General features: G+C 54.8%; 1 protein-coding gene across 1 annotated transcript in view; it reads right to left on the bottom strand.

Moving 5' to 3' along the window:
- Nucleotides 1-19,344, bottom strand: part of CELSR1 (cadherin EGF LAG seven-pass G-type receptor 1) — a 116,909-nt gene extending 97,565 nt beyond the window's left edge. The window contains exon 1 of the mRNA XM_031938540.1: nucleotides 14,869-19,344. Within this exon, the coding sequence (XP_031794400.1) occupies nucleotides 14,869-18,541 (3,673 nt within the window). The 5' untranslated portion in view covers nucleotides 18,542-19,344. The remainder of the gene's footprint in view (nucleotides 1-14,868) is intronic.
- Nucleotides 19,345-26,230: the final 6,886 nt, after the last annotated feature.

Raw genomic sequence — 26,230 nt, 5'->3', positions numbered from 1 at the left:
TTTTCCTACTGTCCCCAGAGAGAAAAAAAAGGACACTAACTCAGAAGCTTCAAGCAGTTCGCCCAAGAGCCAAGTCCGGATTTGAACCCAGCTCCTGGTCCCGGTTCTGTTTCTCCTTTTCACACACTCATTTGTCTTCATTCTGGGCACAGAGAAACCACCCAGCGATGGGCAGATGAAAGATGGGGGAAGCCCCCAGACTAGTATGAGGATCAAACAAGAGAACTCTGTCTGCCTTAAAGATCCATGGAAATACTACTCATGTGTTTCATTTACTTGTTAGCGGCCATGATGATGATCCCATTGCTGGGACCATACTCCAAGGAGGACGCTAATAGTCAGAAAGGATCCCTATGGACAAGAGTGTTCACAGCAGCCTAATTGTGAGAACAAAGGGTAGAGACGAGCTGCACCCCGTGATCGGGGAACGGCTGAACAAACACTGGCTTACAAAAGCCCGGCTCTATTACTTAAGACGACGGCGATGAGGAATCTGGGGAAAATCTCGCATGCGTGAGGACGATCAAGGAAACAGACGGGAACAATGGACGTGGGACGCGATGGGATCCCCCGACTGCGTCCCATCACCACGCCTGCACCCAAGGCAGCCTCGATGGAGCCAGATCACACACCCCCCCCCCATTTCGGGCTGCCAGAGCCGACCTCGGAGACACAGCCTTCCTTTCTCTTCATAACCAGCAAACTCTACTCTTAGGACACTTTGTTTAATAGCTTTTTCTGGCAGCACGCACTTTGTCGGGCGTGTGCTTGGTTAGTGGCCAAAGACAATGTGGCAACGAAAATAAATAAACAGGGCAAAATTAGGGCGGAGGATCGAATGATCTTTAACACTCTTTCCAGCCCCAAACCCGATGATCCTATGACCTAAAAGCTAGAGGGTCAAGGAGCTCCCACCTGCCAGAGCTGTTTGTTATAAAGTCAGAAACCACTGGCTTCTCCCCTGGGAAACCTCCCGGTCAGACACAGCATCATCCGTCAGGGCATCTGAGGGAACTTAAACCGGACACAAGCACAGGGCTGGCATTAATGCCGCCCCTGGGGGTTTGCAATGGGCCTCCCCAGTAGGACTTCTCACAACCCCCCTGGCAGGCCGGTGCTTGATGGACAACGGCCTTCCTCGTCCCTGCAGACAAAGGAGACAGCCTCGATCCTGCGGCTTCCAGGGCCTCTTACTGCTCATCACCAGTCCCCCCCTGGTAGTCTGGACGTACAGCCCTAACTTTGGCTCCCTTCACGGGCAGCGCAGGAATCCCCAGGACCTCTGCTCAGCCCTCCCCAGCCCCTTTGTCTGGACCTGTCTCCCCTGAGTCACAGGTTTGGGGTATTCTTGTCCTCACTGGGCCGCAATCACCCTGAGGGGAGAGCTCGTGCTTTCACTATCTTGTATCTGTCAAGGTTATAGGACCCTGTGCACAGTCCCTGCTTAATAATAAACATTTAGTCAGCATCCACCTCACACCAGGTGCTGAGGATAAAAAGATCATCTCTAGCCTCGAGAGAATTGAGTTAGTGCATTCTCTCTTCCTTTAAAACAACAAGCCCCCAAATCAAAGCTGGTTTGGAGATTAATAGCTAATCCAGATTCATATTCTCTTCCCTCCTCCCCCTCCACTTAAAAGCCTCAGAGAAGCCAAATGCTACATTAATCTGCCAAAGCTACAGCAGCTCTCTACCTTCAGTCAGCTTCAGCCTTGAGGGAAACCGATTTTCTTGCCACTAAAATGCTAAAGGTGGAATCTTTTGGTTTAGGGGAAAAATGTCTAAATTTAAAAAGGCAGTTGGGGTGTTGTAGTGCCTGAGGAACAAGATGGGGGCCTAGGGCTTAAATCTTTCCCAGGATGCTTAAAGTGGGGTGACCCTGGTCCACTCACAGATCCTCCGCTCCCCCAACTGAAAGCCGGAGGGGAGGATCTTGCCCTGCCCTCCCCTCCATGGGGACTGTTGGCAGGAAAGCGCTCTGCCCAGGCTGAAGTGCTAACAGGCACAGGTTATTATCCTGAGATTGTGACTATCCAGAAAGTCTGTCACAAGCCTTTTAGTTCTCCCGGTTCTCTGTCCGGGTCATTCCTGGAAATCTCTCACTCTCTCCCTTTAGACTACAAGTTCTTTGAGGGCAGAGCCTATGTCAATAAAAATGAAAAGTGACATCTCAGAATCCTTACACTGAACACAGCCACCATGGCTTACCACTGTTGTCAGGCCCCTCCCAGCCCTGACATCCCCTGTTCTAAGCCTTCTCCCAGCCCTGACATCCCCTGTCCTCAGGCCCCTCCCAGCTGCATCAGCACTTCTATGTGTAATGCTCCTTCCCCGCTCTGAGAGCCTCAGTTCTAGGCCCCTTCCCAATCCTAGTAATTCTTTCTCTCTCCAGAGTCCACCTGGGGTCCCAGCAAAGCCACCCACCAATGGCTTCTCCCATTTTGATGCTATAAGAACAACGCGAGGAAATGATGCACCCCAAGGACAGGCAGCGACACGCGGGAAGCACATGTCCAGGGCAGCTGGGCTGGGGATTTCCAGAAAAGGAAGGAAAAGCAGTCTAAGGATTTCACTGTATCTCTTGTGCGCGCCGCCCAGCCCCTCTGCCTGTCCTGCCGGGGGTCCGGCGCGCACCTGTGGGCAGTCTCCCGGTGACTCCTGAGAGGCTCCCCCCGGGGAGGGGGAGGAGGGACGTCTCAGCAAGATGAGCCCGTCTTAGGAGAGCCGAGAACTTAATTTAGATGGGAGATTCCCAAAGGCCTTTCTAAAGTTGGCCAAAGGCAGGGGCAGTGCCAGCAAAGGGGGCCTTCCAGATGGCAGGCAGCGCTCAGTCAGTCAACTGACGGCCTCCCTGCCTCTGAATCCCAGGGACAAAGCAGTGACTGATCTCAGGGTACTCCCATTCTAATGGAGGTGGGGAGAGGGAGGGAGGAGACCCAGAGAGACAGAGAGATGGAGAGACAGATGGGGAAAGAAGAGAGAGTGAAAGTAAAAGGAAGAGGAGGACAAGGGAGGCAGAAAGAGAGGGAGGGGGAGGGAGAGGAATGAAGGAGAGTTATGGTTAGCTATAAATGATAGATAATAATACTAGATTAATGACAGATGGACATAGATAAGATTGCTGCTGGACAGATGGACACGGACGTGGAGGGACGGATGCAGCCAGACCGAAATGCAAACATTAGGATGCATGTATATACCTATACCCATATGCATGTTGCATATGTCTGCCCATCTGTACCTTGCAGAGGTTCCTGCCAGCTCTGAATCCTGCAATCTAGAGTGAGTAGTCTGTCTTTACCATGAGAACACATCTCTGGGTATTTCAGCATAATTTGTCCCATTTTATCTGAATTTCTTTCCTGCTCCTTCAATCCTCATCTCTGAGGGCCTCAGTTTCCCCATTTGGAACAAGGGAAATTATCCTGGACTTGAAGTCCAAGGACCTGGATGAGAATCCCCATCTTGACCCTCGCCCTCTCAGGGCCTCCCTGGGCCTCAGTTTCCCAGCCCACAAAAGAAGTTTGGGCCGGAGGGCCTCGCCGGCTCCTCCCCAGCCAATCTGGGCCCTGGGTCGGGGCCTTGCCCACTCCCATGAGCGGTACATACTGGGCGCTGCACTTCTCATCAGAGCTCGGCACATATCAAGGGGCGGGTCAGTTCCCCGAGAGCCTCCCCAGCTGTGGATCATAGCATCTGAAGGAGTTGCGGGGCAGCCTTTGCTGACACAGGTGTTACGGACTGGGAGTGAGACCATTGGAGGCAGAGGGAGGAGGAGGGAGGTCAGCACAACAGTCTCTCAGTGAGAGAGGTCAGAGAACAGCCACTGCCTCTCAGTCTCCTTGTATTGTCCTCTCCCAAGAGGAGACCCAACTGCAGGTCTGGGTGGGACCTCCAGCAGCCACTGGCAGGTGGCTCCCGCGTGTGCCGGCAGGCATAAGGACAGTGGAGTCCCAGGTAAGTCTGGGAGCAGGAGCACAGCTCCTGGAGGGCTGCTCCGCCAGCTCGCCCTCCCTGCGAGCCTTCTTTCTTTACCGGGCTACAGCGCGCAGTCCACAGGTACTCCCATGTTGTCTGTGAGCCTCCTGAGGGCAGGACTGGCTCTGCCTTTGCGCCGTCCCCGCTTTCCCCCCCCACTTAGCACAGTGTCTGGCTAGAAGGAAGACTGATTGATTTTTAGGGAACTGATGGAGGAAACTTTTTCCTTTCCCAAAGATCACAGTTAGACACACACACACACACACACACACACACACACAACCGCCCCCACCCCACCCCTGACCACGCTGAATAGAAAGGAAATCCAGGATTTTCCATCCCCTCTCCAGTGATAACGGGGAAATGTGCAATTATGGCTTAGATTTTCCACAGCTGCATGAAAGGGCCGAGCTGGAAAGGCTCAGGGAGGCCCCGCTGTGTCCCTCGGCCATAATATGCCATTTTCCTCCCCCCAGGGGGGTGCCACACTGTTCTCACCACTAACACCTGCCTGCCCTGCATCTGACCAACACTGATGACAAACACTAGGGAGTTTGCCTCCACCCCCACTATCACCAGGAAGCAGGAGGGAGCTGGCAAAAAGCTGACCCCTCAAAGCCATTTTGACTAAAATGCAAACTTGTCCCCTGAACTGCCTCCTTACTCAGGATAGCAGAGTAGTTTGGGGGATGGGCGGAAGACAAAGCCAACTGTTCGCTCTGCAGCCTCCCAAGCTTCCTTCTGCCTCAGAGGTTCCAGCCTGCAAAGTGGCCCCAGACCACCTTGCAAAAGAGACCTCAAGTTGACACAATACCTAACAGCAATGATTGCTGCTTCTTAATATGGCTTATAGTCTGCTAGCCCCGGGACCTTTTCATTTCTGTTTTTTCCCTCCAGGACTGGCTTGAGCTTTTATTTATTTATTTTTTTTGAGTGACCTAAAGGGAACCTTCAAAAAGTGTGTGATGTTGGACAAGTCACTTAACTAACTTTTATAGGACTCCATTTCCTCCTAATCTGGGCTAAAGAGCTTCAGGACTCCTTTTGCCTCTCAATGACCCTCTATCTAAATCACTAAATTACAGGATTTAAGGAGGAAACATTTTCCCTTCCCATCTACCACAGAGATAGTGTTTGTCTTCATGCTCCTTAATTTAGGAATTTCTCTCATGTTTATTTTGTTGGGACAGCCCGATCATGAACAGGGAATCTCCTTCAGATCCCTTATCTTTGTTTATTTCTGTAAGGGAGTACTTTGTAGTTGTGTTTGTATAACTCCCGAGTATGTCTTGTTAGAGTCAGTCAAGTTGTGGAAGGAAATCTTAACCAAGTATGGATGGTTCAACAGCTCCAAGGTCCCTTCTGGCCCAGGAATTCTGATTCTGTTATAGGATTGTAGATTCTGGCAGATTCTTAGAGACCTTAGTCCAAAGTGATTTTCCCCAAGAAAAAAATTGAAGTCCTCAGAGAACACCCAGGATTTGAACTTTGACTTCAAATCACAACCCATACAGCCTTCCAATAATAAATTATTATTAGTTATACTTAATAGACAAATCAGAGTAAGGCTAATCAATGTTGCTGGTACTTGTGTGGCTTTGGTCATTTTTGTTAATGTCTCTGGGGTCATTAAGAAGAAACTAAAAGTCCATCCTGTTCTAGGATTCTGAAATCTTGGTTCTACTTACTAGCTTATGAGCTGAGACTCCAGGCAAGCCCCTTTACCTCTCTGAAACTGAGCTCCCTCATCTAGAAAGTGGAGGCAGCAGCATTTGAACTCACTACCTCGAAGGTGGTGTGTGAAGGGGGGTGCTTTGTGACCTTGAAAGTCCAGAGAAATGGAAGTCGGGGTCAGGATTCAAATCGACAAACGCTGATTAAGCATTTACCATGTGCTGTAGCATAATGAGTCGATTCCAGCCCCTTGGGAAATGTCACCAGATCATACACAAATATTTTAGCTTATACCCCCAAATTACTTTGATTGCTTAGGACCATATTTCATCTCATTATAGCTTTTGAGGCACATCAGACCTTACTCAGGGCAGCTCCTTTTACAGGTGAGGGAACTGAGGCCCAGAGAAACTGTGATCAATTCAAGGTCATGCAGTAATGGGTGAGCAAAAGTCTGAACCGATGATTCTTAATCAGCCCGTTTCATTCCTGTTGTGAGAACTAAGGATTTTATCAGGGTGAGAAATCCCATCCCCCAATCTCTGATCTTTTCTTGGAGCTCAGAGGCAAGGTTTGAACCCAGGTCCAAGGCTGGCCACTCCACACACCCTCCAGCTGTTTCTCATCTGGCCCTGATACTTGGAGATTCCTGGGTCCAATCATTGCTGTTCATGTGCCAAATCTTCCTCTTTTAAGAGATTTTCTTAAACAAATACAGATGAAACCCAAGAACCAAAGGCAATAAAATGGGCCTTTCCAAAAGACCACAAAAAAGGAATGATGTTTCTGGCCCCAATACAATAAGAAATATAATTAAAAACTTGAAAATCCAAGCGCCTCCCCTGCTATTGTTCTTCATCCAATCTCATCTCCTCCATCCCCTCGTCCTGGATTCAGCTCTTCCCTGTAATTCTGCTTGTCTCTCTGTAGACTTGTTTCTGCTGTGGCTGAACACACCCAAGACTCACCCATCCCTCAGCTCATTGCTCTTTCCCTCCCAGCTCTCATCCTCTTCCTCTCCTCCCATTCTCAGCTACAGTCTTGGAAAAAGCTGGCAACTCTCCTACTTCCACAGCCTTTCCTGCACTGGCTCCCCAGCCTTCTCCTTCTCTTTTACTGGTAAATCTTCTACAGGGTCTCCACTAACTAACTCCACTAACTCTCTCTTGGTGACTTCACCAAGTCCATCTCTATGCAAATGATTCCCAGATCTCCAGACCAGCCTCTTCCCTGAGGTCTAGTCTCACATGTCCAACCCTCTACTAGGGATTTCAAAATCCTTGTAACCTGGGTTTCTCAAACACCATGCCCCAAACAGACACCATCTTTTCCCCGAAACCCCACTCTTTTTCTGAACATCTCAGTTTCTGTTGAGGGCATTGTCACCATTCCTGTTACTCCGGTTCAGAGCCTCAGAGATATATTCAAATTTCCCCCTTCTTCTATCCCCAAGATGACAAATCTTGCCCATTCTGCTTTTATAACATCTCTTGCATTTTCCCTGTTCTCTTCATTTACGGGGCCTACCACCTTAATTTTCCAGCATCTGGTCCAGGCTTTCATCCATCTAGCTATTGTATCCCAGAAGCGCCCCATGGGAAAGAAGGCTATTTACTCTTATAACTGGATCATGGAACTGAGACTTGGAAGGAACCCAGGAGACCACCTTTTCCAGGCCTTTATCTTATAAGGGAGGGAACTGAGAAAAAGCCAGAGTAGGTAACTAGCCCAGAATTACATGGCCCATAAACATAACAAGGCTACCTGAGAAATGCCCAGGGCTGACCACTGCCTCCATCGAACACTGGCTTGGAGCTGGCAGGTAAAAGCACTTTATTGGCAAAATGCCGAAAATGATGCTTTATACCCTTGGATACAGCAAATACAACTACCAGGTCTATATCCCCAAAAGATCAAAAATTATAGGCAAGGATCCACATGTACCAAAGTCTTAAATAGCTCTTTTTGTGATGGCAAAGAATTGGAAATTGAGGGAATGGCCATCAACTGGGGAATGGCCAAACAAGATGCGGCGTACGATTGTGATGGGATATTATTGTGCTAGAAAAAATGATGAGCAGGATGCTTTCAGAAAAAAACCTGGGAAGACTTTCATGAACTGATGCCGAGTGAAATGAGAAGAACCAGGAGAACACTGGACACTACTGGACAGTAGTAGCAACTTTGTACAGTGATAAACTTTAAATAACCTGGTTTTTCTCGGCAATATAGTGACCCGAGACAACTCCAAAGGTCTCCCAAGGAAAATTGCCATTCACATCCAGAGAAAGAACTGATGGACTCTGAATGCAAATCGAAGCATACTTTTTCACTTCCTCTATTTTTTTTCATGGTTTTTTTTTCTTTGAATCTGTTTCTTCTTTCATGGCATAACTAATGTGAAAATATGTTTTACATGATTGCACAGATATAACCCATTCAAATTGCTTTCCCCCTGGGGAGGAAGGAAGTGAGCAAAGGGTGAGGAGAAAATTTGGAACTCAAAATTTTCAAAGGGATGTTAAAATTTGTCTTTTCACATGATTAAAGAAATAAAAAAGCTATTAAAAAAGAAGAAAAGAACTTGTTTGAGCAAAGCATCCTTTGCAGAAGAAAGCCGGCCCTTCCCCAGAGCCTTATCTCCCAATGCTAACATAGTAAATAGCTTGATTGAGGTGAGCCATGCCCTATAGAACCAAACCACACATTATTTAGATTAGATAGCCAAAGATAGCTGCAGAAGTACCTCAGCCCATAGTAGTTATTAGGAAACAAAGCCCAGGGGGCTAAACCAGCAAAGAGAAAAAAGTCAGCATCCAATTTCCACCCCCAGCCCTGGCCACTGTCCCCTGCAGCCCTCACCAGCCTCTGGGAACATGTCAACACCTATTTAATCTGTTTTGGCAAAATCAGGAATGATAAAATTGGCTCTTTCAGCCCATTGGTTGGATTGTTTTCCACTCGGCCTTGTATTTCTTTCGTTTACAATAACATATTTTTAGCCGAGTAATTAGAACTTAATTAAATTTCCATTGTTTAGGGGAAACAACTTGGTACTTCCTGAGGACCTACTATGTGGATGGTATAGAACTGAATTCAGTCCAACTCTTCCAAGCCTCCCACCTCCTCCTGATCCTCCGGTAAAGCTGGGAGACTGGGAAGGGAAGTAAGAGGTTTCAGTTTTGTATCCTCCAGAACCAAGCATAGGATCTGGCACACAGGAGGCAATTTAAAAGGGTTTAATGAACTAAGCTGGAAAACAAATGAACCAAGTTTCCTTTTCTAGAGCAGTGTTCTGCAAAGGGTTTTTAATCAGGAGCACTGGTCAGCATTTTCTTCCCCTGGTGGCTATGCTGTGTTCCAGAGCAGCAGGAATTTTGCCAATGGCACCCACAATGGCAACTACAAAAATCACTAGGGGGGTTAAGGTTGTCACTTCCCAGGGGGGCAGAGAAGGGGGAGTTTGGGAAGCAGCAGCACCAGGGAGGGAGAGGGGGAACAAGATGGTCCGGATTCAGACTTGAGACCGGCCATCCAGGGGGTGAGATGGGCTCCCCTCCCCTCTGACTGATCCCATACTTCTTGGAGATCATTGTTTAAGAGCACAATATTGAGATGTTCTGGGATCTATAATCAGTGACATTTGTAACCTGGTGCTGCCTGGATGACCTGGGCAAATCATCCAGCCTCTGCTTCCCCATCTGTGAAATGGAGATAATGATGCCATTAATGTTGTTTCTCACTGAGTTGTAAAACTCACATATATTATATACATACATACGTATGGATATTATATAGCAATAAGTGGATACACATATATTTCCAAAAATACAACCTTCCTAAGTTTTCAACCCAAGATATATAAATAGCTGCATCTATCTTTATATTTTATATGTGTGTGTGTGTGTTTTGTACATCTTAAAATAATCTAGAGAAATCAGGTATCATTACTCTCATTTGCCAGCTTCAGATGGAGGCTCCCAGCTCTCCTTCTTTGTAAAATGTGAACCATCGCTGGAACTTGCAGCTTTCTTCCCTCTGTGCCCCATCACTGGGTCCCTTTTATTCCCTCTCTCCCTGCCCTGACGCTTGTCCATGCCCTCCACGGCACCCACGTAAGGCTTTACTCTTGGTCTGTCCATTCATCCCCACTAGCTGACTGACCTCCTTGCATAGGCACCTCTGGTCCAGGGGCTCTGCCAGCAGGACCACCCTCTCAACCCCAACCCTCTGAGCTGTCCCTGGGTGCTTCCCCTCCCTCCCCTTCACTCTTCTCCCTGCCCTACCCCGACTGAATCTATTTAAAGAAATCCAGACCAGAAGCTAAGGGGAAGCCTTGCAGAAATGTCTGCTCGTGGGGCTCTGTAATTAGAGCCTGGTTAAGGCAAGCCCCACCTGCACTTCCCTGTAAGCAAGACTGTGGGCTTAGGAGCCGACTGTTAAATTTTCAGTGTGTGTTACACCTCAGAAATGGGTTACAAATCAGGCCTTCCTCTTCCTCTGCATGCACACAACCTCCCGAAGCTCTCGGCCCCCCAAAGCCCTTCTTACCCACAAGCGGCCTTGCTGTTCCTACTGCAGCTGAATAAGCCCCCTCCTCTAGCCAGCCCCCCTCACCCCATTATTCTCTTCCAAATCAAATGCCTAGCTTTCCCCTAGGCCCACCTTGCTTTCTCCAGCCAAGCTTTTCACCTGAGTGTTCCCTAGGGCTAAATCCCCCCCACTCCCTTTTGTAGGGTCTCATAAAATATCTACACTCGATTAGCACAGATGTCTGGCTGGGCCTTAGTGGCCATGACGTCCAATCTCTTCATTTTACAGATGGGAAAGCTGAGGCTGGGGAAGAGACACGGTTTCCCGGAGGCCACACAGACGATAAATCGTCCTTATCACCAGAGTCCTGGGTCCTGGATGGTGGTTCCGCATCAGTGGGAATGCCCTGGGCGGCCCTTGGAGGCTGCTGCCTCCTCTCTGCCTTCCTGGGCTGGTTTCCCCATTGGGGCTTTTCCTATGAACCTTTGGACTCCAGTCGTGAGCCAAGGATGCACAAGAATCCCCGTTTAAAACGATTCCCCTGCGGCCATGAACCACACGGAGCCATGTGTGGATTTTTCCGTGCGCGCCTGATACCATCTGCCCCTGTCCACATCTGCAAACCTGGCAAGGAGGGCACGCTGCCCCCGCCGCACCCCTCGGAGCCCGGCCACCGTGAAGCAGAGCACCGGGGGCACCCGTGCTGCCAAGCTCCCTGCCCGCCAGGCCCGGCCTCGGCCGGCCTGGAACAAGCCCAGTCTGTCCCTGACAAGCTTCCTCAGCAGCTTCCAAGGCTCGGCTTTCCAAACTGCTGACTCGTGGGGGAACAATGGGGAAGGCCCTTTCGGAAAGCCGGCCGGCCCTCCCCGGGCTCCAGGCAGCAAGGCTCGTCCTGCAACCCCTTCAGAAGCCCAGGCAAGTCCCGGGACGGCCTGGAAGAAGAGGAGGGGGCCATGGATGTCGCACAAAAGGGGTGGCTCTGTCACCCGGGAGGCTCGTGGGGTGCCAAGGAAACGACTGAGGCGCGAAATACAAAAAGGAAAGGCAGCATCGGGCCGCCCCATCAGGAACCGTCCTTGGAGGAGAGGGCAAGCCTGCAGGTCTGAAGGGGAGCTCTGAGCCACCTGGGACGGCCCACTGCCCAGTCCCGAGCCCCCTCCTCTCTCCGAGCCAGTACAGAAGCATGTGGGAGGTTTCTGCCCGCCATGGGGGACAAGTCCTGGCCTCCTAACTGGGAGCCAGGAAGGCCGCCACGTTCCCCATCTGCAAAGCTGTGGACCAGTCCAAGGGTCCAAGAGGCAGGATTTCCATCCCAGGCCTCCGCCCAGAGGCCGGGCCTGGCCATCGGGAGATCCTCTTAGAGTCCAAGCTCCAACAGTTCTTAACTGGGGACACCAGAGCAAATCACTTCTGCTTTCGGCTGGGGCTTCCTCCACTATAAAATATGGATAATAAGCTTTGCCCTCCCTCCCTCGGGGGCATGTGGGGAGGCACCTGAGAGAATGTGCAGAAAGGCCTTGGTAACTAAACACCCCATACTTAGACACCGTCATTAGGAGGCTTCCCTACCCAGCTGGTTTTTATGTGAGGACAAATAGCCTGACCAGAGAAGCTTTAAAGTCTCCAGCCCAAATAACAGCCCCTAAGGCCTTCAAATCTTGCCCCGCATCCAACGTTAGGTACCACGGGATGGGCCATGGGAGCCTCATCCTCAGAGAGAGGTGCAAGGTCACCCAGGCAGAGGCCCACCCCACCCGGCTCTCCACCATTTCCAACAGGAAGCTGCGCCATCCCCACTCTGAGATTTCCGCCAGGGGGGACTCTCCCAGGCAGGAATCCGGAGTCGAGTCCTAGACTGGGACTACTCTGGGCTTCTGGTTCTGAAAGTGCTATTGGACTAGATCGATAGCCATTGAGTGCCACCCAGGGACCCCAGGGGAGCCTCTGAGACCCTGTCAGAGGCCCTCCAAGTCCGAACTACTTTAAGGATGGTGCTATTAAATTTCAAACTCTATCATTTCTAATATATATGTAACTATATTTTTATATAATATATATTCTAAATAAAATATATAATTAATAATCATAGATATTATCCACATAAACTCTGGAGAGTCTGCAATAACTTTCAAGAGTGTAAAGGTGTCCTGGGAACTACTGGGCCAGCAAGGGCCTCTGGGCCACAAGGCTGTGCCAGGTGCCCGAGTAGCCGGGCAGAGTGCTCCCCAACCTGCAGCGCGTCGTGCCAGTCAGTGAGTCATCAGGCTCATGGATAAAGGCAGCGAGGAGGGCCCTTGCCATGAAATCCTCCCCACTTCCACTTACTATATAAAGAAGCTCAGCTAGAGGTGTAAACAAAGGGAACCCAGTGAGGAAGGAGCTAATTAGCACAATTAATTCTCTACTGCCTGGGGGATGGGGCTTTGTCCCTGGAGAGCTAGAGAAACTCAACCCCCACCTACCCCCCCAATGAGTACTAAGGAATTGAAGACACTCCTAGGAAGCAAGTTGCCCTCCGGGACTCAGTTTCCTGGGCTGTAAAATGAGGGTCTAGCAAGTGCTAACATCCTATTATGCTTTTTTCCCCCTCAAACATTGACTTATTATGGTTAATACAGGCTGTGCATCTATGAACTGGGATTTCTTACCTTCTCAGTGCTTGGGGGAGGGTGGGAATTTCTAAATTCCTCTAAACTAAACTAAAAATAAATTGGTTCTCAGGCCCCTCCCAGCTCTGATATTCCCTGTTCTAAGGCCCCTCCCAACTATTCATTCCTTCTTCTAAGTTCTTTCCAAACTCTGAAATCCCCTGTTCTAAGCTCCCTCCCAGCTCTGCCATCCCCTATTTTAAGCCCCCTCCCTTCTCTGACATTCCCTGTTGTAACTCCCTCCTGGCTCTGCCTTTCAGTGCTCTTTCCCCCTCCATCTCAGCTGGGCCTCAGTGAAAACCAGCGGAGACCACACTCTGTGATGGGCAAGTGCAGACCTAGCACGGACCCTTCACTGTCCCTGTGCAAGCTTCCCTGGAGTCCAGGGCTGCTGCTGGTGGCTCACCAGGCCCTGCTCCCCGTCTGTGGGGACGGAGAGGTGAGAGATTAGCTAGCAGCTGGTGCAAGGCCCTCAGTTTACCCAAATGGAAAGCAAGCAAGTCTTGGAGATGGAGCCAGGTCACCTTAAGATAAGTAGCAAAGGCAGCCTTTGATCTCTGTTCCCCAGAGGCCTTTCCACTCCATGACATCATGACATCTCCCAGCTGTTCCACTCAAGCATCTTCAGTCGTTGGGGTTTCCCTTCCTCCTTGGATGCCCTGAGGTCAGGTAAGGTGGAACCTGCCCTGGGAGCCTGAGGAGCCGGGTCCTGGCCCTACCCTATCATTAATTAGCAAGGGGAGCCATAGAAAGTCATTTGACTACTTTACACCTCAATTTTCTCCTCTGCAGAATGGGCATAATGGCAATCCTGGCTCTGACTCATCAGATGAGATAATGAATGGATGAGCAACATTCTGAGTGTAAAGTGCCCCTCACCAAACACATAGGAGTGTCCTAATTACTCCCAGATTCACTCTTTACAGATGCTCTTCCTCCCATCAGCCAGCATCCCCACTTTGCAGATGGGAACACCGAGGCTTAGAGAAGGCCCCCCAGTTAGAGAGTAGAGAGTAAGCTCCTCGGGGGCCAGAGCCGTGGCACTTTGCCTTTGCCACCCCAGAGGCTAGCACAGTGCCTGAAGTACAGCAGGTGACCCATAAATGCTCAGGTGGGGCTGGGGTGCTCATTGACCTTTGGCCTGGAGGGAGATGTCCAGCTGAATCTCAGGGTGCTCCAGACTCGGCCCTCCCTCCCACCAGACTGCACCTTTTGCTAACTAGCACCTGGGAAGACCTCTGACCTTTGAGGACAGACCCTTGTGTCTTCCAAGCAAGGGTCTCCAAGCACGGGCCCTGGGCCTGCGTGGCAGCTGGGGAGTGCTCCCTGAGACAGGGAAAGGAAACAGGACTTGGGCCCAGCAGGCCCTGGCCTCCAATGCTGACCAGCCTCAGTTTGAAGTGGCCATAATCCTGCCGCCTCCACCCAGGGCCTGGCACAAAGCGGGGGCTCCACGAGGGGCCCGTCGACGCACTCGATTACTAAGGAAATGCAAGTCATCCTTTTGAAAAAATAGTCACCATCTTAATCAGTTTTGTCTTAGTTCTTGTCATTCACGAGAGCCGGCTTACAGAGCCAGACTTGGGGCTGAAGGGACTCGGGGACTCCCGAGCGCTGCCTCCCCTAAAGCCCAGGAAAGAGACAGTGTCTCAGCCAGTCACACGCACAGGTGGGGAGCAGAAAGAACCTGAGCTGAGAGCCATCAACGCCCCGCTTTGGGGTTTTTCCTTCTAAACGCAGCTCAGCTTATCTCGGCCTCTAAGATGGGAATGATCCCAGAAGGAAGATGGCCAGCTTACAGGCAAAGGTGGCTGCCCTATCTGCTCTCCCAGGCTCCCTCCTGGCCCACCTACAACCTGCTGACCCTGAACCCTAGAGGTCAAGTGACCTGTTCAAGCTTGGTCACTGCCCGTCTCCGGGGGCCGACAGCCACCCTGCAGAAGGCCCAGTGGGTCACTGCCCGTCTCAATGGGCCAACAGCCTCCCCACGGAAGTTCCGCCTCTCCCTCTCACCCCGGCCGGCCCAAATTCTTACCTGATACAGACACCTCCATGAGGGCCTCCAGAGGTCGGTTGTTGTCCAAGTCTCGGCTGAGCTGCAGCTCCCCGGTGTCAGAGTTGAGCAGGAGCAGGTTGAGCTCGTTGCCCTGCAAGAAGGTGTAGTTGAGGCTGTCCGAGAGGTCCGGATCGTGGGCCGGAATGCGGCCGATGACTCCCGTGGGAAAGCTGTTGGACTTGTTGGTCACATAGTTGTTGAAGAGCACCTGGAAGTCCGGGAGCACCGGAGGATTGTCGTTCTGGTCCACGAGACGGACGTACACGGTAGCGCGACTGACCAGCGGGGCCGAGGTCGCCTGGACCACCAGCATGTACTCCCGCCGGCGCTCGAAGTCCAGCTCCACCAGGGCCCGCAGGTCCCCGCTCAGCAGGTCCAGCTGGAAAACCTCAGGCACGTTGCCCTCCACGATCTGGTACATGATCTGGGCGTTGGGGCCCTCATCGGGGTCGGCGGCCCGGATCCGCGCCACCACCGAGCCCACCGGGCTATTCTCCTCCACGAACAGTTCCAGCTCATCCTGGTCGAACACCGGCGGGTTGTCGTTAATGTCCAGGACGGTCACCTGGATCTCCACGGAGGCGCTGAGCGGGGCCGGACTGCCCCTGTCCACGGCCAGGGCCCGCAGGTTGTACACGGCCACGTTCTCCCGGTCGAGCCGGCGCTGGGTGCGGATCACCCCGGAGGTGGGCTCGATGTAGAAGTCGCCGTCGCCGTCCTCGCCGCCCTGGAAGGTGTACAGGAGGCGGCCGTTGGGGCCCGAGTCTCGGTCCGTGGCGGACACCTGCAGGACGCTGGTGGAGGGGGGCGCGTCCTCGAAGACGGAGCCCTGGTAGAAATCTCGCAGGAAGTGAGGCGCGTTGTCGTTGGCGTCCAGGATGAGGATCTCCAGGGAAGTGGTGTCCGATTTCTGGGGGATGCCGTTGTCCCTGGCCGTGATGGCCAGCGTGTAAGCCGCCTGGTCTTCGTAGTCCAGCTCCATCAGGGTGACGATGGTGCCGGTGTCCGGGTGAATGCGGAACTGGGGCACCGGGTCCTCCAGCACGTAGGTGATGCGGGCGTTCTCGCCCGTGTCCTCGTCCGTGGCGCTGATGGTGGCGATGGAGGTGCCCACCGGCTGGTCCTCCCGGACGCTCACCGTGTAGTGGGAGCTCTGGAACACGGGCCGATGCGTGTTGGCGTCGGTGACGTTGATGAAAACCTGGGCGGTGTGGGAGCGGGTGCCGTCCGAGGCGGTCACCCCCAGCACGTACTGCCTCTCCTGTTTGTAATCCAGCGGCAGGGCCAGGGTGATGAGCCCCCCGCCGCTCTGGCTGCTCAGGGCGAAGCGGTTCCGGGTGTTGCCGCTGGTCAGCTGGTAGGTGATGACGCTGTTGGCGTCCCGGTCGCGGGCCTGCAGGGTCAGCACGCTGCTGCCCACGGTCGCGTCCTCGTTCAGGCGGAGCTCGTAGACCGGCTGGGTGAAGACGGGGTCGTTGTCGTTCACGTCCAGGACCGTGATGGCCACGCTGGCCGAGGAGCTCATGACGGGGGAGCCGTGGTCCATGGCCTCCACCCCGAAGCGGTAGTGCTCCACCTCCTCCCGGTCCAGCTCCGCACACACCGTGATCCAGCCGGAGCTGTTGTGGATTTGAAAGGGGAAGTCGGTGCGGGCGGAAGCGTCGGCGTCGGCGCCCGCCCCCGTGGTGACGTCCACCAGGCGGTAGTGCAGGCGGGCGTTCTCCCCGGAGTCGGCGTCCACGGCCTGGATGTGTAAGACGGAGTGGCCCAGGGGCACGTTCTCCAGCACGGCGGCCTGGAAGGGACTGCTCACGAAGATGGGGGCGTTGTCGTTGACGTCCAGCACCTGGACGTTCACCAGGCCCGAGGAGTTGATGAGGGGCGGCCGGCCCCCGTCCTGGGCCTTGATGCGCAGCGTGTACTCCCGGATGGCCTCGAAGTCCAGTGGGTTGATGACGTCCAGCCCCCCGCTCAGGGAGTGCAGGTAGAACTGGCCCTTCAGGTTGCCGCTGACGATGCTGTAGTGCAAGGCCGCGTTCTGGCCCTGGTCCCGGTCAGTGGCCTGGACCCAGAGGATGGGGGTGTTCACGGCCACGTCTTCGGGCACCCGGACCACGTATCGCTTCTCGCTGAACTGCGGGTAGTTGTCGTTCTCGTCCTCCACCAGGATGCGCACGGTGGCCGTGGCGCTGCGCGGCCCCGGGTTGCGGCCCTGGTCGTTGGCCTCCACCAGGAGCTGGTACTCGGCCACTTCCTCCCGGTCCACCACGGAGCGGGTGCGGACCACGCCCGAGCGGGGATCGATCTCGAAGGCGCCGTCGGCCCCTTCCAGGAGTCTGTAGCGCATGTTGGCGTTGGACGGGGCGTCCCCGTCGGTGGCTCGGATGGTCAGCACCTCGTAGCCCACCTCCAGGTTCTCCCGCACCGTCTCCCGGTACTCCACCTGCTCGAAGACGGGGCTGTGGTCGTTGGTGTCGCTCACGGTGACCGTGAGGTAGGTGGCCCCCGAGCGCTGCGGGGACCCGTGGTCCACGGCCGTCACTTTCAAGACGTGGGTGTCTTTGGTCTCGCGGTCCAGGGGCCGGCTGGTGGTCACCGCGCCGGTGTCGGGCTCGATGTGGAAGTAACCATTGGAGCGCTCGTCAAACAGCGCCTCCATCTGGTAGGTGAGACGGCCGGCTTCGCCCTCGTCGGGGTCTTGGGCGCGGAGTTCGATCACCGGAGTGCCGGCCGGCTCGTTCTCGGGCACGGACACCTGGTAGCTGGGGAGCTGGAACTGAGGGCTCGTGCCCCCGGCCGCCCCTCTCCTGGCCCTCCTGGCCCCCGCGGGAAGTGGCCCTGCCGCCTCCAGAGTCAGCTCCAGCAGGAGCTCGGGGCCCCTTCCCCGGAGCAGGCGCCGCCACGGGCCCGGGCCCGGGCCCGGCCTGGGAGCGCACAGCAGGAGCAGGCGGGCTGCGGCCCCCGGCTCCAGGCAGATGGGCCGGAGCGGGAAGGCGGGCGGGCTCCCGCAGCCCCGGCCGCTGCCATCCTTCCCTCCCTCGCCCGGGCTGAAGCTCGCCACGCACCTGCAGTCGGGGAAGCTGGTCAGGGCCTCCAGGGCTGCCCGCAGCTCCTCGGCCGGGCCGCGCCCTCCCCCCTCCGGGGCCGGGAAGCACTCAGCGGGAGAAGAGGGGGAGGCGGGGCCCGGGCCGCCTCCCAGGACCGTGCGGGCCGCCAGGTCGGGGATGCGCGCCGGTGCCCCCGCGGCTGAGCCGGGGGAGCCGCAGCCCCGGCCGGGTCCGGCCACCGCCAGGGCCACGGTCAGCCGCGTCGGGGAGCGCCGGGAGGCGATGTCCACGTGCAGGGGCAGCTCACAGCCCCGCGGCCACACTCTTCGCCCGGACCCGCCCAGCCGCAGCCCCCCGTCGGGGCTCAGCTTCAGCAGCGGCCGCAGCCCCGGCGCCGTGCGCTCCCAGTCCAGCGCGTATCTCCAGGCGGGCCCCAGAGCCAGGTCCCTCAGCCAGGGGCCACGGGGCGCGGCTGCCGGGGGGTGCGCGGGCGGCCCCCCGGAGGCCTCGGGCAGCAGGAGCAGGAGCAGCAGGGCGCTGCCCCGGAGCAGCAGGAGGGAAGGCAGCGGCATCTGGGGCCCCGGCGGCTGAGGCCGCGGCGCCATGGCCGCGAGCCCCAATCCATGCACCCGCCGCGGCCGCCAGCCAGGCTCCTCATGCGGCCGGCCCCGGCGGCGCGGGGAGGCGGGGACCCCGGGCTCGTCTCCCAGCCCGCCGGGGCCCAGGCGCGGGCGGCAGCCTCTTCTCCGCCCCGCTGCTCCCGCCGCGCGAACCAAAACTTGCCTCCAAGTTGCTTCCAAGATGGCTCCTGGGTGCCTCCCCCGGGAAGGCGAGAGAGCAGCGGCCGGGGTCCCGAAGCGGGCGCCCGATCCTGGTCCCGGCCCGGGAAGGGAGGGAGGAGAAGAGAAGGTGCCGGAGCTATCCAGCCAGGGAGGGCAGCGGCCGGCGCTGCGAGGGAGGGCGGCAGCGAGGGAGGGAGCGGGAGAGCCGCGAGCGGCCGCTGGGGGCTAGCCACCTAGCCTTCGGCTTCTCCGCGGCTCTGGGTCCACGACTCCCGCTCGGGCTCGGGTTTTCAGCTTCACATGGCCCAGCGCCGGCGAGCAAGCAGCCAAGTGATCTAGCCAGCTAGCGTGGGAAGCCCGGTCGACCGAGCCCTCGGGGCCCGGAGTGGAGCGGGGCGGGGTAGGACGGGGCGGGGCGGGGCGGGGCCAGGCGGGCAAAGACTGGCAGACCCGATCTCCCCCGGCCTCCCCCAGCCAGCCGGGGACTCGGCCCAGGCCGCCTATGGCACTGGTCGCGAAGCCGGAGCTTGTTCCTCTCTCCCGGGACTGCGAGTGGGCAGCCAAGTGACCCGCTCTCCCGGCCCCGGTGGCTTCCTCGGCCTTTCTGCCGCACCTCCCTTCCTCTCCCCTCCTACCCGGTCTGGCACAACCCCCTCCCCACCTCCACCCCGCCCTCGGCTCCTCCCAGCTCCCTGCCCCGGCCCCCGAAGTATTGTTCCCGGAGCCGGCCCCGGGGGAGAGTGATTGAGAGGTGCGGGTTGTTAAGATCGCTATGGAAACCCGAGGTCTCTAAAAGCGGCCCCAGCCCGGGAGGGAAGGGGCGGAGAGCCTCCCCTCCGCCCTCCCCCAACCCACCCCGTCCCCCGCTGCAGTGCCCGGCAACCTGAGAGAGGCAGGGCCCCGGCGGCCAGTCCCGGGGAGGGGCGGAGAGGGGGGGGCCGGCCGGCTGCTGCTGGGCCGGGCTCTGTGTCGGGCAGAGGGGCCCTGAGAGAGACACCGGCTCCCGAGCGGTCCCGGGGGCTGGGGAGCGCCCGTCAGCAGCGGGAGGGGCAGCGTGCGCTAGCCGGGCCGGCCGCGCCGGGAGGGCCATTGCCCACGGAAGGACTCGGGGTCCCGCCGAGGTCTCCCATCCAGGCAGCTCTCCTGGACCTGAGGGGGGACGGGGAGACGCGGAAAGTGCGGCGGTTCCCTGCTGGGAAAGCCCCGGGGCTGGGAGAGGGGGCTGGGAAAGGTTTGGAATGAAAGAGCCAGAACGTCCCGCGGGGACAGATCTGGAACCTCGGAACGGAAAGTTACAGCGGGGAAGGGCCCAAGAACGGGCAGCGTAAAACTGGGAGGCCTTGGAACGGGGAGTGCGAGAATTAGGAGGAACTTTAGAACCCCGAGTTCCAACTGGAAGCGCGCTCGGAGCGCGCCGTTTGCGCCATGCTGCCCTCGCGTGGCAGAGCGCAGCGGTGCGCCGGGGGAAGCCGAAGCTGGGGAGCGGCACCCCCCGGCGCCTCGGGTTGGGGGGCGGGCCTGGGGCAGGAGTCATGGGGCCCTAGGCGAAGTCAGGGGCTAAGAACTGCCGCCCCCTGCGGCCTGACACCCCCCCCGCTTCCCTGGGACAGAAAAAGGTGTGGGGGAGCCCAGCGCTCCGGGGGAGCCCCTCGCCCCCAAACTCCCCCCCCCAGCGCTTGGCTGCTGCGCCAGGCCCAGGGTGCCCTGGGCCGTCCTCGGGGGCGCGCGGCCCAGAGACAAGGGCCCTCTATTACCCTAGGGGCAGGGATCAGGGAGCCCCCTTTCCTTTATCTGTTCTCTCAATCTTCTTTTCTCCTCCCCCTTTCCCTTTCACCTTTCTCTTCACTTTCTCCTCTCTCTCCTTCACTACTTTCGTCACTGCTTTCCACCTCCGCCTCCTTCCCCTTCCCCGTCCCTTTGCCCCCTCCTCCCCCCCCCCCCCCCCCCCCCCCCCCCTTCCCCCCCCCCCCCCCCCCCCCCAGCTGTATCCCCCCTAAAGGCCAGCGTGACTCCGGCCCCAGTGGCCCTGCGGTCAGAGGGGCCCTCGCGGGAGCCTGTTAAACATTTATCTCCCCGGGTAGCCTGGAAGATGAATGGTTTTCCACTAACTGGAGGAAAAACCCCAGCCCCGCCCGAACACACAGGGAGGGCGTTCTGGCCCCTCAGTGGCTCACGGATCCCGCAGTTATTAAGCCCCTTCTAAGGGCCGGGCTTGGTGCCCCAGGCTGGGAACGCTAAGAGAGGTAAAAGGGGGCCCCTGGAGCAGAGAGGGCAAAGCCGGGAGCCCCTGTGCAAACAAGGTATATGCGGGGGCTCGGAGATGATGGACAGGGAAGGGTGATCACGGCAGGTGAGCTAGCAACCGGGACCAGAAAGGGGCTGAGGGGGCAGGGGGCAGGGGGCGGGGGCCAGGCCTGGGGGGAGGGGGCTCAGAGGGCAGACTCTTCTCCGGGAATTGCCCCTCTAACTCCCCCCCAAAGCCATGATTGGTTGTAAAGGCTGGAAGCCTCCCTGTTTGGGGATGACAGTTTGGGGTGTGCTGGGGGGGGGGGAATGAAAGATGCCTGAAGGGGGAGGTTGAGAGCTGCTGAGCCTGGGGAGGAGGTTTCGCTAAGTAAGAGCCAAAGCCAAACTCTGGGATGTAAGACATGCTTTCCCTTCCTTTTCCAAGGAAATGACATTTTAAAAACTCCTGTTTTGGGTCTTGAGCTGGCAGCGCTTCCTTTTCCTCCATCCATTATTCCTCCTCAGGGCCGGCTGCCATGGGGCTTAAAGCTGGAGGGAGTAGACGCTCACACGCGGCCATACCTAACACAAGACCTTCTTTTCCATTAGGGAAACTGAGGCCGGACAGACTACCAGGACTGACTCGATGCCTAAAGTGCTTCTTTTTCATGGAACCAGAAGAAACCAGGGAGAGAAGTCCCCCCTCACAGAGAAGGGAAGGGACGACAGGGATCTCTCAGACAATAAACAGCAGAGCCTGATGTCAGGCCAGAGCCTCTGAGAGGAGGCCAGGGTTGTAAAGAGCACTGGGTGCGGGGCTGAGCCCAGCTCTTCTTACTAACACCCACCATCGCGGTCTCAGTTTCCTCATCTGTGAAATGAGGGCGGTAGTACCCGGGGGTTCACCTCAGAGCGTCGCTACTAAGAGCACTGGAGTTTATGTAGGTAAAAAACTTTGCCAGTCTTAGAAAGCTCTAGCCAGGTCACCCACCACCATCCCCTCCTTCCTTACCGCCACCACCCTCCTCATTTAAGAGAGGGCATCTGGAGAAGAAGAGCTCCGAGATCATCTCTGAGGGTCTTGGGACTGCTGACCCAACACCTCTTCCGCTCCACCAGACTGGCCAAAACCCTCCTTCCCTCTCTGGAAAGGAACTGAGGTTTCCAGTCTGTTCTTTTTGTTTTTTCAAATGGACACAATGCAGTGAATGGGTCGGTTTTAAGGCTGTATCAGCAAAACTCTCGGTTGAATCTTACTTGGACTGTTTCTTCCCAAGGATCCCAACCCAACTGCGTGGGGCCAGAAAGAACAGGAGGCTCGGAAGCATCTGCCCACACTGCCCAAGCTTCCCCGGGCCAGGCAGCTGGGCGGCGAGCTTTGAGTTAGCTAGATACTGTCTAATCATCGAATGGATGGAGAGCCCGGACTGCCTTACGGCCCCTGGAACTGAATTCCAGCTCAGCTGCCTCAGTGCTCCTGGCTGGGATTGTCGCCTCTTCGGCAAGAGAGATGACCCCTAAGGGCACTCCCCCCTCTGCCTTTCTGAGTTTCCTTTGTCTCTGTGTGTCACTGCCTGTCTCTCTGGGTTGTCTCTTTCTTCTGTCTCCTGTCTGTTTCTGTTTTTACTCTCTCTCTGTCTCCGCCTCTCTCTCTCTCTCTCTCTCTCTCTCTCTCTCTCTCTCTCTCTCGCTCTTCTGACTTTCTCTCTCTCTATATGTATCTCTTTCTATCTCTGTCTGTATCTCTCTCTGTCTCTTTCTGTCGGTCTCTTCTATCTCTCTCCCTGTCTCTATCTCTCTGTCTCTTTCTGTGCCTGTATCTCTCTCTGTCTCTAGCTTTCTCTTTCTTTGTCTCTCTGCCTCTGTCTCTCTTCTATTTCTGTCCTCTTTCTGTCTCTGTCTCCATTTTTCTGTTTGTCTCTTCTATCTCTCTCTGTCTCTTCTATCTCTTTGTGTCTCTCTCAGGAGACATGCTTCCACACACCTGTATTCCTGCAGTCCTAAGTCTCATCAGCGGCTACCCTGCCGCTTCCCTCTCAGTGGGGTTATCCTGACCCCAGGTCCGCTCTGCTACGCAACCTTTTGGCAAGACTGGCCACTGTACACCTGTGACTCCGTTTCCTCACAGGTGTGCTTTCACCCGGATCGTGCCAGGCCCTGGAGATAAGATATATAGAAAGAACAGAGTTGCTGTCCTCAGGAAGCTTACGTTCGACTGGGAGAAGTTGAGAACAAGTTGGATAAATTTTAAACACCTTAGAAATGAGACCCTGAAAGAGACTGGAAACTGAGTGGACTCCATCAATCAGAGAATGGCTGAAGGAGTTGTTCTATGTGAATGTTATGGAATATTATTGTTCTGTAAGAAACAATCAGCAGGAGGATTTCAGAGAGGCCTGGAGAGACTTACAGGAACTGATGCTGAGTGAAATGATCAGGGCCAGGAGATCATTATATACGGCAACAACAATATCATACAAGGATCGATTCAGATGGATGTGGCTCTTCTCAACAATGAGATGATCCAGACCAGTCCCAATGGTCTTGTGGTGGAGGGAGCCATTTGCCCATTGTGAGTATGGATTTTCAGCATTTTCATTCTTTTTGTTGTTGTTCGCTTGCATTTTGTTTCTCGTTTTCCCCTTTTTGATCTGATTTTTCTTGTGCAGCACAATAATCGTGGAAATATTTGGAACACAAGGTTTTGCAAGGGTGAATGATGAAAATTATCCATGCATATATTTTGAAAATAAAACGTTTTAATTAGAAAAAAAAGAGAAATGAGATACTAACCCTACAGGGAACCGCCATAGTTTATTGAGCAAGATAGTGATGTAGTCGGATCTGTGTTTTAGAAAAATCCCTTCTGTAGCTATGAAGAAGGGGGCTGGAGAGGAAGAGATCATTTAGAGGCCCTGCCTAAAGGGAGGGTGACCCTGCCCATAGCAGAACGGAGGGATGTCCCCTCCCCTCTTTAATCAGAAAAGGCTACTCTGTTCATTCCTCACCTCAAGTTTACTAAGGACAATCCCCAGCCCCGGCTCCAGAAAGCAGCCAAGCCCCGGGCTGGGACTGAGAGTACCTCATGCTCCTGGCTCCAGAGGCTGCCCTTGGGGCTTCTTCACATCCAGTCCACTGACCAGGGCATTGTTGGTAGCCTTCACCTGTGGAAGCTCCCGGAGGTAATCCTCTCTTAGATCAGTAATCACTTCTTCAAAAAGTCACAAATAGGAACAAAGATTCGTATTTGGCCTCTGCTGAAGGCTTCCTTTGAGAGATTTTGGTTTTGTTCTCTCTCTCTCTCTCTCTCTCTCTCTCTCTCTCTCTCTCTCCATAAATATATATATATATATATATATATATATATATATATATATATAATACTACATGTAGATATATATACATATATGTTATATACTTTATACATTTGTTGTTGTTCAGTCTTTTCAGTCTTGTCCAACACTTTGTGATCCCACTTGGGGTTTCCTTGGCAAAAATAGTGGAGTGCTTTGCCACTTCCTTCTTCAGCTCATCTTACAGATGAGGAAACTGAGGTAAACAGAGTAAAGGGACTTGCCCAGGCTCACACAGCTAGTGAGTATCTGAGGCTAGATTTGAACTTAGGTCCAGGCTGGGTAATCTGTCCACTGAGTCACCTCTCTGCTCCCTCAGGACATCTACTAAGGTATATTATATATATATGCTAGGTGTCAGGAGGCAGATGTTTCAGAGAAGCTGCAGCCGTCAGCCCAAGAGAAACACAGAGTTAGAGCTCCCGCGGTCCTCCCACTGACCCGGACAGGCAGGTCACGCCAGAATTATTAATGACCCCCTCTTGGGAAGGAAAGACAGCTTTGGATGGCGGGAATGTCAGGGTTTATGGTTTTTAAGCTGAAATTGAGACATCCCCAGAGGGGAAAGAGACGGTTATCATGGCGGGCATGTGTGTGTGTGTGTGTGGGGGGGGGGGGTTGGGTCTGTCTACATCCAGCGTGGGGCTGTGTGGTTCTCTCTGTGTTGGCTTTGGTGCTGGGCTCAGGCCAGATCTGAGCTGCCCTTGCCTTGTGCATTGGTGACTCACGAGAACACTAAGAAAGAGTCTTTCTCAAGCCTCCCCTTCCTTCGCCCCCATGCTTGCCCTGATGCTAGGTAGGAGCTGGCCCCACCTGTTGCCTCTTCCCAGATTCAGGGTGGATTCCTGAGCTCCCAGGTCATGGGATAGAGGCTTGAAGCAGAAGGAAGGAGGCCCAGGGGCCAGCTGGTCCAATCCCCTTGGGTTACAAAACAGGAGACTGAGGCCCAGGGAGATGGGTTCACACTGCCCATGCTCCAACCCTGGAGTCAGCTCTGGTTCCATGATGTCTCCTGCAGCTCCAGCACATCCAGCCCCTGCAGGGAACCACAATGCTGCTTCTTGGATTGTTCCAAGCCTCCCAAGGTAGCCCTTGGGCGTGTGTTGGAATCCTTACAAAGTGTTAACTCATTAGAGTTGATAGAGACAATAATTATCTAATTTAGCCTGGCTCAGTATGATTGATCTGATCCTACAAAGAGATGTTATGGGCCAGAACTTGAAACAAGGTACTAAGTAGAACTGATAGAAACAATGCTTGTGTTCACACCTTTAGAGAGCTCATATAAGCAAGAAGCTCTTAGGGCCAGAGAGCACTCTGGGAGGAAACCCATAATCCTACTCTCAGATCCCATAAACCAGCTCTCGGAGAAGGATCATAAATAGAGCTTCAGTGAGCCAGTCAAGTCAATTCAGCTGAAAAGATTGAGAGGGGAGCGTCGGTCAGTTCAGCAGAAGCCCTCTTTCGGAGGCGCAACCAGATTCATTTCACACCACTGTGGTGGCTGGGCTCCTGCGCCTCCCCCACTGAGACCAAGGCTGGTCTGAAAGGCTCTCCAGAATGCTGCCCAGCCCTCGTCAAGGAGACAAGACACAGAAGGAGCCCTCTGGGAGATTGAGAGCCAGAAGCCCTCTCTCGGAGGCAAGAGAGATTCATTCCATTTTCCACCTTGGTGCTGGCTGGAGGCAGAAGAAAGCAGAGGCAAAGGACAAGCTGCAAGAGCTCTCGGGACCAAGGAAAGCTGAGGCCTCTATTAAAGCTACCTGGGCCCAAGGAAGGAGAAAATAAACATTTGCATTTTATCAGCTGGCTGCATTTGGGGTGATTATTGATCTGAACTGATACTAGGGCTACCTCCCCAAGAAACCTGCTCCCAGAGAGAACGATTATATTATATAAAAGAAGAAAATACCACAGGTGTGGATACAAGAAA

This window comes from Sarcophilus harrisii, chromosome 5, assembly GCF_902635505.1.
Source record: "Sarcophilus harrisii chromosome 5, mSarHar1.11, whole genome shotgun sequence".
Classification (NCBI taxonomy): Eukaryota; Metazoa; Chordata; class Mammalia; order Dasyuromorphia; family Dasyuridae; genus Sarcophilus; species Sarcophilus harrisii.
Note: the sequence above shows the minus strand (reverse complement) of the source record. Positions and strands in the feature narration are given on the sequence as shown.